This window comes from Thalassophryne amazonica, chromosome 9 (genome assembly GCF_902500255.1).
Source record: "Thalassophryne amazonica chromosome 9, fThaAma1.1, whole genome shotgun sequence".
In the NCBI taxonomy this organism is placed as follows: Eukaryota; Metazoa; Chordata; class Actinopteri; order Batrachoidiformes; family Batrachoididae; genus Thalassophryne; species Thalassophryne amazonica.
The window spans coordinates 93,892,048-93,906,535 of NC_047111.1; the positions used below are offsets into that span (position 1 = coordinate 93,892,048).

The 14,488-nt window shown below is 39.6% G+C and overlaps 1 protein-coding gene across 4 annotated transcripts in view; it reads left to right on the forward strand.

Annotated features, from left to right (window-relative positions):
- Positions 1–14,488, forward strand: part of LOC117517671 (roundabout homolog 1-like) — a 375,114-nt gene that overhangs the window by 73,460 nt on the left and 287,166 nt on the right. The window contains exon 1 of one of the 4 annotated variants that reach the window (XM_034178789.1): positions 1,904–2,467. The exons of the other annotated variants lie outside the window; for them this stretch is intronic. Within the exon in view, the coding sequence (XP_034034680.1) occupies positions 2,407–2,467 (61 nt within the window). The 5' untranslated portion in view covers positions 1,904–2,406. Of the gene's footprint in view, positions 1–1,903; positions 2,468–14,488 lie in introns of those variants that run through there. 4 annotated transcript variants of the gene reach the window in all.

The window sequence follows — 14,488 nt, forward strand, 5'->3', positions numbered from 1 at the left end:
CGCGAGCTCCAACCCCAGGCCTGGCTCCAGGGTGGGACCCCGGCTCCGCCATACCGGGCGACGTCTTGGTCCTTGATCTTTTACTGGTCATGGAGGTTCTAAACATACTATATATTTGAATTTCTTTGTTTCAAGCTATCATACCTACAACAATACTACTGCACCTACAACTACTAATACTAATATTACTCATTTTAATAAACATACTATATATTTCAATTTATTTGTTTCAAGCTATCATACCTACAACAATGTTACTGCACCTACAACTACTAATACTAATATTACTCATTTTAATAAACATACAATATATTTCAATTTCTTTGTTTCAAGCAATCATACCTACAACAATGTTACTGCACCTACAACTACTAATACTAATATTACTAATTTTAATAAACATACTATATATTTCAGTTTCTTTGTTTCAAGCTATCATACTTATAACAATACTACTGCACCTACAACTACTAATACTAATATTACTCATTTTAATAAACATACTATATATTTCAGTTTCTTTGTTTCAAGCTATCATACCTATAACAATACTACTGCACCTACAACTACTAATACTAATATTACTAATTTTAATAAACATACTATATATTTCTTTGTCTCTAGCTGTTGTAATACTACTATTACTACTACCAGCACCACTTGCAATAACAGTTATTCATTAATTCAGTCATTCATTTTCTATTCCGACTTACTCCAATCAAGGCTCACAATGATAATAATAATAATAATAATAATAATAATAATAATAATAATAGTACACTCTAAAACCTGACAAGTTGAGTTACGATTTCCTCATTTTTTTAAGTAAAGCAATTATACTTTTAGTATAATTGCTGCTAACAGCAACAACACAATAATATTAATTATAATAATTGTTATTACGTATGTCTGTCACGTTTATCTAGTTCTGCGTGGTTGGATGTGATATGTTGCTCTTTTTATGGTATGTTGTTTTTATGATTTGCTGAAGAGATGCTGCTAAAATGAAGTTTCATTGTGTACACAATGAGAATAAAGTTCTATCTATCTATCTATCTATCTATCTATCTATCTATCTATCTATCTATCTATCTATCTATCTATCTATCTATCTATCTATCTATCTATCTATCTATCTATCTATCTATCTATCTATCTATCTATCTATCTATCTATCTATCTATCTATCACAAGTATTATTATCATTATTATTATTTCTACAGCGGTTCCTGGCTGTACTGTGGCCCTGTGAACAGTAGGGGGAGCGCGAACATGCTCAGACAACAAAGGGGCTTTCTGGGGTTCTCAGATGCCACAAAAAGAACTATAAACTGAAAAGTGGATTATCCAGTCTCATTTAATAAATTATGTTAATTCACATCAACTGTCTGTCAAGTTACAAGATTATCACTGTAATATGTTGACATTAAGACATCAGGCTTTAATCATTTACTTTGTAATGCACTTAAAATGTCACGTGCGCCTCGCCAGAGGTCGTATGGATACAAAATTGATTTTTGCCGTCAATAGAAGAAGCGCAAAGATGCCGCAGTGTGGATAAAGTTACATATAATGAGTCGTCCCCCCCCTGTAGAACTGGGCTGGGACTCTTTGTGTTTTCAAGAAGACACAGTGAAAGTACATCTATATAAAATGATTCAAATGTAATATATGTTGGACATATGTGAGGGATTTTGGACCTTTTTGATTACAGTAATAAACATTTGCAAAACAGTTAAAGCTTGGCGTGTGCACCACTGACTTATTGCCTCTGATATATATTTCAATGACCTCTCATTCAAATGTGTTTCCAACGTGTCATCTCTTTAGTTTTGATTCTTTTTCTGTGGTTTTCTTCACTAGAGAGTGAGCGTGACGCGCAGGGCTGCTGGAGCCTGGTGTTGAGAACCCATGTGGTTAAATGGTTCCTGACTCGCAGGAATCTCCCGCAGCACAAAAAATCCTCTCTGACTTGAGTGGAGAGAAAAGCCAAAACCAGCAGCTCCAGTTCGCACAGACGCGCGGCGCCTTCATCCAACGCGCAGCGCCAACCTGACCCAAAAACGAGAAAAGAACAGAACAGAAAAAAAAAAAACCCTGAAAGCACTCAAAGAGGGCTATCTGCCGGACGACTATTGAGGAAAAGCTTCTCCGAAGCGGGGACTTTTAACAGATCACAGATGAATCCGGCCAAGTTCTCGGCGTGTGGAAGTGGGGAGTTCTGCACTGGAGCAGAAGTGGATTAATACGCGCCAGCGATGAACTTTAATGAGAGATAATCCACTTTTTCATTCTGAGCAGTATCATCTGGACTCGCCGCCGCTGATCTCCAATCAGTTTAAGTTGTCTCAAATTTGGATCGAAGCGCATCTGTAACGGCGGATTCCTGCGTTTCCAGCTGCTTGAATGATGCCTGCCTGCTCCACGGGACTTTATTGTCTGCTGGCATTTCTGCACGTCTGTTCAGGTATCACAGGAATTTTCTGCCATTATTTGTTCCTTTCTTGTTTCTGAGCTTAGGAAGTTTTCAAATAAGATAATTTTGATGTCAAATATGAGATAATGAGTAAGATGAGGGTGATGTGGCACTTTGCTATGTCGTCCCTGACCCACGCTGCTCACAGAAAAATGACCCACGCAGCTTTATTCCCACATGCACAGGCGGCTCTAGGGTGGGGTTCCATGGGGGCTGTGAATGGTCGTTTAGAAGAATACATCTATGGTTAGACATCACCTATCATCTTTTGTCATGACCTTTGACAATGGGTCACCTTGAAAGGTCAACCTTAAAATCAAATGTGAAAGTGACCCACAACCACATATTATGGTGACACTGAATCACAAAGTATCAGTATGAATCAGTGTTCAATATGTAAAGTGAGGGTGTTGCACTCTCTGAGTGTCCGTTCTAGTTTATTATTCCACTGGCTTCTGTATGCTGATGTGATTAAAAATGCATTGTTTCCTTGTGAAACAACCGTGTCAGGCACCTGAAGTCGGGTAAGAGATAGTGAAATAGAATAGCACTGCCTACAGGTGACTGGCCTCGATTGTTGTTCGTTGTCAGCTGTGTCATTCTGCTGTTGTTCAGTCTGCAAGTTTCCTCAAGTTTTCCAAAGTTGAATTTGTATCCTGACAGACAATTGATTGTTGTGATTTTCAAATAACTTAGTTATCATACCCGTGTGCATGAACAATGTCAGGGCTACAGCTGCCTGACATTTGGTCCCAGTGATCTTGACCTTCACCTAAATGACTGACCTCTGGCTGTCTGTGCTATATTTCATCCAAATCTGGTTGAAACTTAAATTCCTTAACCTTGACCTTGCCAAAATGAATTGTTTAAGGGCAATATGGGGCAACCTTCACTGACATTCCAAGTTTGGTAGAAATCAGTAAACTGATGTGGGAGGATTAGGTCAACAAACAAAGAGGCAGTCATGACCTTGGCTTCAGTGACTGACCTTTGACTGAGCTTGTTAGGCAGTTCAGGAACCTACATCCATACATTTATTTTTGTGAATTATTGATCTTTGAATTTACTGTAAAGCACTTTGGACACCATCTGGCTGCTATAAAGGGCTTTAAAAATAAATATTGATTGATACGTGTGTCAAGTGTTGTGCAAAGTGAAAACTGGAGTGAAAAACCTAAATGTTAATTTTTGATCCTAATGACCTTGACCCCAATGATTGACCTTTGGTAAATCTGACTTTCCCTGGGCAATTCCAGAACACATATACATAAGTGTGTGTGGGGGTGGTGGTGGTGGTGGGGAGAATCAGTATTTTGACATTTGACCCCCAATGATCTTTTGGGGCAATTTTGGAATTGACCTTCACTCACATACCACTTTTACTGGAATTCAGCAGCTTTCTTCAGCTGTCTTGTGTGTACAGCAAAACTTGCATAATGGATTCAGGTGGACCAGCGAATTTTGTCCATTAAAATACAATATTTGCTATATGTGTAAATGGACAAAATCCACTATATGTATAAAACGGACAAAATTCCCTATATGTATAAAATGGACAAAGTCTGTTTTGCATGTAATAGATTAGTTACAGTCAGGAGGTGCTGAACGACCTACGGGGAATCCCCAGCACCAATTAGGCTTACATATTTCCTTGATTAAGTGCCTGACCTTGAATCGGGACCTGCCTCATTTAATGGCTGGGTCAAAACTTTGAAAAAAATAAATGCCTGCCTTAAATAAGAGCCAGGCATTATGTGCATTAAAAAGACTACATTTTGGTCAAGACACTCTTTTGTTTAAGTCTGCTGTGGACGGCTACCTTAAAATCCTGAAGCCTGATTTTTGCTAATACAACCCCATAACTCCGTGGCCATGTGTCGACGTGCACATGACCCATTTAAGGGTGATTCTTAGACTACGGGCACTTATTATGTCCTTTGATCATATTGTATGAAAAACAGAAAAAAGGGGAAATTTCACACTTTTATAGTTATCTTTACAATGAAAGTGTGTTAAGAAATTTGTTCTAGTAGTCTATGATGACTTTTTTACCTTTTTTTCAGCATCATTATATGCAAATATTGCCGTTTTGTGCTTGTCCCACACCCAGACCTTTGATCTTCAATGATAAAAATGAATGGTAAAGAAACGTATTTTCTAATGTTTTAAAATATCTCGGAATAAAATATCAGTAAAATAATCGAAACATAATTTGGGTATTCAATGTCATACAACTGTTGTGATTTTTTTAAACAAAATGTAGTTGTCCCACACTATTGCCGTAATTTCCACCACAACACTGTAATGTCCCTTTAAACAGTTTGTATGAAAGATTGTTTGGGTAGTTTCTATGGAGATAAACAGTGACATCAGAGCACATGTATATAGCGCCAAATCACAACAAACAGTTGCCCCAAGGCGCTTTATATTGTAAGGCAATGGTGTGGTGGAAATTACATTTACAAGGCCAATAGTGCCCGTAGTTAAAGAATCACCCTTAAAGTTTTCTGTCATGTCTTAATGCAGTTTATCACAGGAACAGTAGCTATTTCTGGATCAATTTGTCCCTCAATGAGCTCCATTTCTTTATACAATCATCAACCTCCAAACCAACGTTATGCTACGAGCAAATTTTCCTCCATGAATTTCAGGTCATTTGAGTGTCTTTGTAGTTTTTACACTCCGTGTTGTACAGTTGGTCATATTTGCGGACTTTTCTACCAAAAGTTCCTCTATTTGATCCATGACCAAAATGTAATTGGCGTGTGCACCGCAAAAATGTTTGAAAATATGACGAGAGGAAAGAGTGAAACTGCAAAGTGACTTCACTTGCTATGGAGAGAAGGTTTGCAGCCATGTACAGGGCTCTGATCTAAAGCAGTTGTCTTTGGTTCATCACACCCAGGGATATGTGTGACACTTAGCACCATTTTACAATGCAGGCAGCAAGCAGCATTTTGTTAATAATCGCCGGCCTTGAATAAAGACCTGCTCCATTTAGGTGCTCGGTCTGAGCACGGTTTGAAAAAATAAACACCCGTATTTCCCGTATACTTTCCTCGACTTGGCTAGTGTCAGTGCCGAACTTAATTTCGTAGCTCTGTTGCAACTGGGCACACCCAGACTGCTCTGTCTGGTACATGTGAGGGGTTTTTAATGGGAATACATTGCGATGGGATGGGAAGTTATACAAAATCTGGTATATACAGTGTTTATTACATGGAAAACCATACAAGGCAATGGGACTTTTACGTTTGTCCTGTGAGTGTCGGTATCCGATCTATCTGATGACGGTTTAGGTGAATTTTACTGTAGTTGAAATTGACTTGGAAATGCTTATTTGCACATTTTCTCCATGTTCTGTCAGCACATCATGAAATAATTATGCCAACACTGCACCCCAGCAAATCAAAGAAATCCACTGCCCTGTTGCCTTTCAGTAATACACACACTCACACTCACTCTCTCTCTCCATCTCGTGGTGCAGATGAACCACCACATTAAGTGTGTGAGGGTTTGATGAGGCAGTGTGGTGTTTTATGCATATGAATGATCCTGACATGCCCAAAGGCACTGTGAGGGGTCACAGTGGTGCAGATTATCATCCAGTCTTCAGTGGGAGCTGCAGACGTCACATGATCTGCAGGTGAATCAGGAACAGAGACTTCTCTGTGACTGGTGTGAAGCTCTAAAGTGCAGCAGTAAGGGGAAAAAAGTCTAAGTGAAATTAAAGGTGACATCCATGCAGCGTTAGACACTGATGATATCTGCTTCAAGGTTCCAGGTTTTTAAGTTAAAAGTGGTGGAAAATTTCATGTTAAAGTTGCTACAAATAAAATTTTAAAGTAGTTCACAATTTTTTTTCTACATACAGTCCAGAGGTAGTGGTGTAATGCCGCCCTCTGCAGCGAACGAAGAAACATTCCCTCTGTGTGTGTGCCAGTCTGAGCTGTTCTTTTCCTTGTCTTCACTGTTGGACCAGCCTTGCATATTTATTTAGTGCATGAGTCCAAGCCTGTGAAACAGTTGCCTGTGCCCCAGATGATTTTAACATTCCAAAGTGGGCCCTGGTGTTCTTAATTTTGGGAATAAAAGGGAGGAATCTATTTTGCATGCCAGTGCATACACACACATGCAAAACGAGGAGCTGTCTGTTGGAAGCGTTTATAGTGCTCTTAACTAAACGCATGCTATCTTCAACACTGGATAAGACTTACATTTTTCTTGATAGTTTTAAAATTTGATTTATTTATTCTTTGCACATGATTGAGCAGAATTCTTTCAGATACTCACTGAACGTCTCAGCACTGCAGTTCGAGCCAAATGAGGTACAAATGTACACTGTGGCGTTCGTGTGTGTCTGTGTGTGTGATTTCACAGTGTCATCTTCACACCAGATCTTACAGGGATTTTATTAATTTAGATGCTACGGCTGATTTAACACTGGGATAGCTGCCAGGCACACGTGGCTGTCCTTGAAAACAGTCCCACCTTACAGGTAAATTACAATCACAGTGATTGCATGTTTTTTTTTCCTCCAACACACTACTGTTTAATATACACCAGCTCAGTCTTACTCTGATATTCCCAGCTGTAGACTAAAACCAGATGATATGAATTATTCAAATGTTGATCTCTTTCACTTTTTGACAGCCTCTCTTATTTTTCTGGTTTTGTTTGGCAGTGCTTCCACAGTTGTGACAAACCCTCCTTTAGTTGTATCCATTTGCAAGAGAAACAAAAGAGTAATTGTAAAATTTGTGGTTAAGGTCAATTAATTTCTGACTCAGCTGTGTAGCTCAATATCTCTATCAGCCAGCAGAGGAGACCAGACGTTATGTGAGTACTCCCTGTCTGTTTAACATATCTCAAAAAAGAAATGCAAGACCATAAAAAAAACTTTACCAGTTGTAGGTTTCTGTGGATGTGATTGAGGAAACTGGGAATAAGGCAACTTTGCCAGTTGTGTCAGTTATGGAGGTGGTGGAGTGGAGCAGAGAAGGGTTTTAATACAAGAGAATAGATCAAATCTGAACCCAAATTGGACCTTGGTCTGTGACCTTGACCCTTAAATGATTTCTTTCATAATCAAATTGCTTTGCCTTTCTGCCAAGTTTAGTCCAAATTGGATGAAAACACAAAGAGGTATTTTGTTCACACATGGACAGATACATATGGCTGAAAGCAATACCCCCCCACACACTACCTCTGTATATGTGTGTGTGTGTGTGTGTGTGGGTAATAATGACAAAAATAAATCCATTTTATGTCATGTGAATGGCGTGAACTTGCTCGTGAAGTGTATATGGAAAATTGGGTGCATTATAACACTGACTCCGTTAGAGAATTGTGGGGTTCTTGTTGGGGTTGACAGCCCATCAGCTCCCATTCTAGAGTTGCTTATGCTCTTTGTGACAGTGGTGTTACTAGTTTCATAAATTACATCGAGAGGTAACATGTTTTCTTAGAAAACTAAAACTACAATGAAACCTTGGAACTCATTCTATTAAAAAAACAGTTAAAGTTATATAGAGAACAAAATGTACAACTACCCCAGTTTGACCAGTCCGTATTTAATCTTTGCATAATAACTATGTAAAGCTTAAATGGGATGGCAATAGCTCAGTTGGTAGAGTGACGGATAGGTCTGCGGTTTGAATCCGGCTCCCAACCAGTCAAAAATCAGCATATTGCTGTTGTGTCCTTGGGCAAGACACTTAACTCACCTTACCTGTGTATGAATGAGGCGGTGGTCGGAGGGGCCGTAGGCACAGAATGGCAGCCACTCTTCTGTCAGGTTGCCCCACTAGTAGCTTACCACCACCAATGTGTGTGAGTAAATGAATAATGCAACTTGTAAAGCGCTTTGGGTGTTTTGAAAAGCACTCTATAAATCCAAGTCATTATTATTATTAACTATGTCACTGATAATTTGATGATGTACAATAATCTAAATGATTGCCACTAGCAGGAGGCGCACATGTCAAGATGAAATTGTCCTTTTCATAACACAGATACTCATTATTCATCCCAAGAGTAATGATGTGGCTTTATTCTCTGTTCAGCCTGCTTTGTTGATGGTCTGTAAAAAATGGTTTAAATAAGGAATTGAGGGAAAATAAAATACCTCCCCCTGCTGTCTGTCTTTGCTAAGATGGTCGTATTAGCCAAGCTCACATGGATACTAATTGAGGTCCTTTGAGACCTTTTAAAGCTTAGGTCTATCTCAAACCGCTTGGGTCCACATGTTACCGTGGTGAAATAAAACAAAAGACGCATTCCATTACTGCTGTGTGCAAATATTCTGATAGAAACCATCTGACCGAGACGCCGGAATGGCATACTGGAGTTAGTCGAAAACAGGTTGTTGTCAACTGACATGTAGGGGTTCAAGAGTTTGATGAGTGGGATCCTAAACAATGTACTGTAGTTGCTGTAGAATACTTTAGTGTAATTATTGCTTGATTGGGGGAGCTGGTCTGCCATGGATCCCTGTAGTCTTTGTGAAGTTGACAGTGATGGGCAGAGTCCCAGTGCTAATGAGCAGTTCTCCACCATGGATGATGGAACGTCTTTCTGCACCAACAACCCTGTTTTTGTTGGCTGGAATTGACAGAGTCCTTCTGTTCCATCCTTAGAGATATATTATAACTAATATGCTTATTGGTTTGAGAGACTGGTAGCATGTTTTTGAAAACATAGGTGTGATTGGTCCATCTGATACGTCGGCCGCTATTGGCTATCACACCACGCTGTGTGAAAGGCTGTGGCGTAACTGCCGAAAATGTAAGTTGGTTCCACTCCTCCAGAGACTGTGGTACCAGTGCTACATTGTAAACAAAGGTTGCAGCCAATCAGTGAACGGCGTGTCTCAGCCAATAAGCAAAATGTCAGAATCCTGACTAAAAGTCACGTGACAAAATAACCCAATACCGACTCCTTTGCCTTGGCTGGAGGAGTGGAACCAACTTAGTTGGTACTGGAAAACATATTTGAAAACCCAGGTGTGAGGACAGTTTTGCCCTGTTAGCCTAGCCTAGCCTAGCATAGCATAGCATCAATTCTGGCAGGATTGATGAACAGTTAATGAACAGTTTCTGTTTATGGGTAATTCTTTTTCTTTAAGGGTAAGCAATTATCTGTGCTTTCTGTGCATGGAAATTTGTCTGCATTTCTCATAGGGCGATGATTGCACACTTTTCTCCCAGTGTGATATATCATGATACTTGGGTGCTGATTCAATACATATTCTTGTGAAATGTGATTCTACAAGTATCACAATTTGATATCACAATATGCTATGATTTTTGTTTGCTTTTTGAATAAAAAATCTTGAGACTGAATGGCATAAATCATATTTGCAAAAGCAACTGGGCAGCACAGTCTCGTTTGAGGGCGGGTGCTAAAGGGGTAAAATATGACCCATATGACGGAATTTCTGTACTTACGGGGACAGAAACACGGCACTTTCTCTGGTTTTTTGGGCAAACTACACACAAACAAAGTGAAAATGCAAAGAAAAAGTGACGATGCGGTGGAAAGTGGACATGTGTTGTGGTTTGTCTATGACTCGGAGCTCAAACGTTTCAAGGCGATTGTGCAGGCGAGGGAACATAGCTACTCTGGTTAGCTGTGTAGGCTAACACTTACCAACATGACCTCTCACATTTTCCTTGTCGTCCCTTCTCCACTGGGAACTAAAAAAAAACCCCTGCAATTTTCGCGACTGCTTCGATGATTGCAACAGAAAATAAAAAAGTACACCATATTGCCGTGTGAAGTTATGCTGTGTATATATTGCGCAATGCCAGCAGCTGTCCCCAAAAGTGGTCAAACCTCACAATATCAGCCAGGGTTCAAACGAGACTGCACTGATCTATTCTGATCCATTAGCCACATGAAATTCCATCATGGTGGCCATTTTTTCAAGATGGTCACCAATCCACATGTTGGGAGCTGGTTTACCCATTTTCCCGTGTGAAGTTATTCTGTGTATATATTGTGCAACGGGAGCGGCTGTCCCCATAAGTGGTCAAATCCTACGATATCACACAGGGTTCAAATGAGACTGCGCTGACCTATACATATCACTTAAAAAAATGTTGTTAATTTATTTAGGAGAGCTGTACCTCATATTTGGTAATTAAATAATTAAAATTCTTTTGTAAGCAACCTGCCAATGTATCTTCCACAACCCCAGACTTGCAGGCATAAAAGTGGTAACAGTTTGCAATAGATTCGGGTAATCTATACTTAAATTGGTATATCGCGATATTTGCCACAACTCATCAGTGGCCTGCAGCGGGTTGAGCAACAGAGTTCATGGCCAGGACACTTGGCTACAGTGGGGCAGGATGCATTTTTGCATTTTCCACAAATGGTCAGCAAAACTGCTTCACATGCAAATAAAGACTCACCTCAATCCTTAATGTTTGAACTCTGGCTATTCATAAGTGTGCAGTTTGATTTCTGGGAATATTTGTCACAGTTCACCATTTATTTATTTTTTAACATGTCTGTTTGAAGCAGTCGTGATGTCATCCAATACTCAAAAGCTGGTCTACAATAAACACATTCTACTGAATGAAAGTGGTATTTCAAGTATATCCTTTCCATCTTATATATAAACATCTGAATTAGAATTTTTAACAATTCTTGATTTTAAAAATTGATTCTAATATTGTAAAAATAAATATCGCAATATCATGAGTATTGAGTTATTTTTCCCACCCCAAATTTCTGAACATTTAATGTAAACAACAAGCTCTTCCATCTACTCAAGTCACTGATCCAAATGCAACATTAACTTCAACCAGTCAGCTTCTTTTGATGCGGGGCAGAGATGACGCATCGAGTTTGGTGGGCTTCACGTCAGTACCATCAAAAAAACCACTGCATTGCTTGATTAACCATAATTCTTTGCTCTGCTTTGGTGAACCACAGTATGGTCATGTTGGCCCTCTTGTTTTTTTTTTTTTGTGGATGTTCAGTCTCTGCTTCATTTATTTTATCAGGATCAGCTGTTGTACACAAAGGCGTGCTTCTGTTTTTCTGTCACCACAAAAATGGTCCTGTGTGCATCTGAATGTGTTACCATCTGTTTGTAGTTTGTTGTTGTTGGTGGTGAAGTTTTGTTAGTTAAAATATTACACAAAATTGTGTTTCACTCTGGCTCAGTTGTTATTCATAAACCAGATGGAGTTGCACACCTGGATTCAATAATTTATGAAATATGTTTCACCATTGTGGAATTAGTATTGCACCATTTTTTGGCCTCTACCCTCAAAAGGTAGGGTGGGGATGGGGTGGGGTGTGTCACCATGGCTTGGTCCTTTGAGAGCTGTTGGATCTCTCTGCAACCTCTAAGTGCTCTTGGCATCTTTTACAGGCTTATAGAAACTTTGGCACAAAGCAGTTTTTCATTGCAGTGGCTGGAAGCAACTCTTTTTTTTCCCTCTTCTTCCTCTCACTCATCACCCGTTTGAGATTCACAGCTGAACTTTGGAGGCAGGGTTTGTATTCATTTGTTGAAAGATCTCAGCGATCCAAGTATTTTAACCTTAAAGCTGCAGGTTCAAAGTTAATGTTGCAGTTGATGGAAAGTGGAAACGTGGAATTGGAACTTCCAACTCAGAAAAGTACACCTAATAAATCTAGTCTAAATCCCAAGTAAAAATATTAACTGTAACATTAGTACTGACAATTGACGCAGTAGACCTGTGTCAGTGTTGCTTTAACCTGCAGTAGACATCCAGAAAAAATGTGTTAAGATTGTATTCAGAGTTTATCCTAACAGGACAGATAGAATGTCATTTTTAGCACTTTTAGTCACAGTTAAACTCTACTATTTTTCTTCTGCTCCATGATGCCAACACTAGCATACCAGTGCAATTTGACCCCAAGATGGAATGCTGGGGAACTGACTTTCCAGTATGTCATGTGCGGCAAACCAGTCATGTCAGTGTTAAATTAACACTAGTAATTGTCCATATGTGGACTCTTTTTTACAGTCTTAAATGAACATTTTTACTAAGATCCCAGATGATGAATGCTAAATTGTGCGGCCAATCCAGACTACTGAGTGTTGGGTTGGAGACAGTTTGATTTTGCTAAGACTAATTGGACACAGCAGTATGTAAATAAGGATGAATTCATTATTCTTTTTTAAATTCTGTGTATGAGGAGGTAGCAGCCTCTATGCTGCTGAAAGAGCAGTCTGTCAAATGAAATAAGATAATGCTGAGACAAAATACAGACACCATTAGCACCCACGAAAATTCCTTTTGACCTTGATAAAATGTGTTGCTTGTGCAAACGTAACCAATTTGCATGTTCCCTCCCACAATTTTGTGCACTCAGGTGGACAAACCCCCAGTTGCATATTTGTGAAGGCAAATGCACTAAATGGGCAATACACACTATTCTGAATATATGAAAGACGTAGTCTTCAATGTGCACAGTTATGCAAATAATGAATGTTTATGAGTGCAATCCTAACTGGAAGACAGTCCGTGAACTAAACACAAAATGGGGAACCACGAAGCATTCCACCCGCTGTCGTGAGGAACACACACCATAAAAACCACCACATTTTATTGAATCCCTCTTATCAAGTGGACAATACAAGTATGAACCATCTGTTCCTCTGTATATGACTCATGGTCACAGACCATGACAACGGACTGAGCAACAGAGTTCATGGACAGAACACTTGGCTACAGCAGGGAAGGGTGGCCCCCAGCCCACTGCTTGTTTGCATTTTCCACAAATGGTCAACACAACTGCTTCACATACAAATAAAGACTCACCTCCATCCTTAACGTTTGCCACTCTGGCTATTCATAAGCACGCAATTTGATTTCTGGCAATATTTGTCACAGTCCTCTTATTGAATCCCTCTGTAGATGACCCATGGTCACGGACGTACAGTCATGAAATGACATGAATGAAGCAGTGCACTCTCATTATGTCTTATTACATCCAGCTGGGTATATAAATAATTAATACAATCACAACACTGGTAGATGAGATATTGGTGTAGAATTAGTGAAAAATCACTGGGTTGATCTAAAAAATAAATAGAAGGGGACCCAATACAGAACCGTACAGTTAAATAACCCTGGTTAAATAAAAAATAAATGGCACTCACAGGATTTAAACCTGCAGTTTACAAAAGCTCTGATTAACAAACAGAAACTTTACCACTGCACTGTAATTGCTGTCTTATAACAGGAGCGTGAAATGCTTAAAATCAACAAGGAGATAAACGTATGCTTTCAAAAAAGAGAAATTAGACAAAGTATGGACACGCGTGTTGGGCTCGCCCACAGCCTACCGAGGTACGGTGCGTGCGGCCGCTGCAGACCCGCGCAAAGGCGAAAGGTGTTTTATGTATTTCCACGCGCCTCACGGAGGAAAGTTGTAAGTTCATGTCCTTCAAAACACAGTACGTGTTCCCCAGCTGGGACGTCCAGGAGCAGAGATCTCAACAGCAGCTGCTGTTGGCAGCCACCCCGTCCATTCAGCACCCAGATGAATGTGTCACTCTCTGTTTCTGTGTTATGTGGTCATTCATTTTAGTAATTTGTTATGTAATTGCGTATGTAGGTATTGTCATAATTAACAGGTGTATGAAGCGTTGGAGGCAGCTCCGATTTTTCATGAATGGCATGTAATTCCTCCTTCATGTGCTACTCGGCTTCAATCGTGTTATGTGTTAAGGGGCACTAAAAATGTTTCATGAGGTGAAAGATGGAATGTTCCATCTTCCCATTCCATCATAGAAATATTCTTTCCATTGAACAAATGAAAAAACATCCATTATTTGTTTTATATAACACCAAAATAGATCCTTGTCATTTGATATTTTATTAATTTATAAACAAGAGAAAAGGGACTTACGCCCTTCCTGGTCCTACGGTGTCTGCCAAAGCTTGGTAGTGAGAACGAGATACCCTGTCTCACCCAGGTGCCAACTGACGGGGCCTGCTGTGCCCCAGTGGCCCCTCGCAA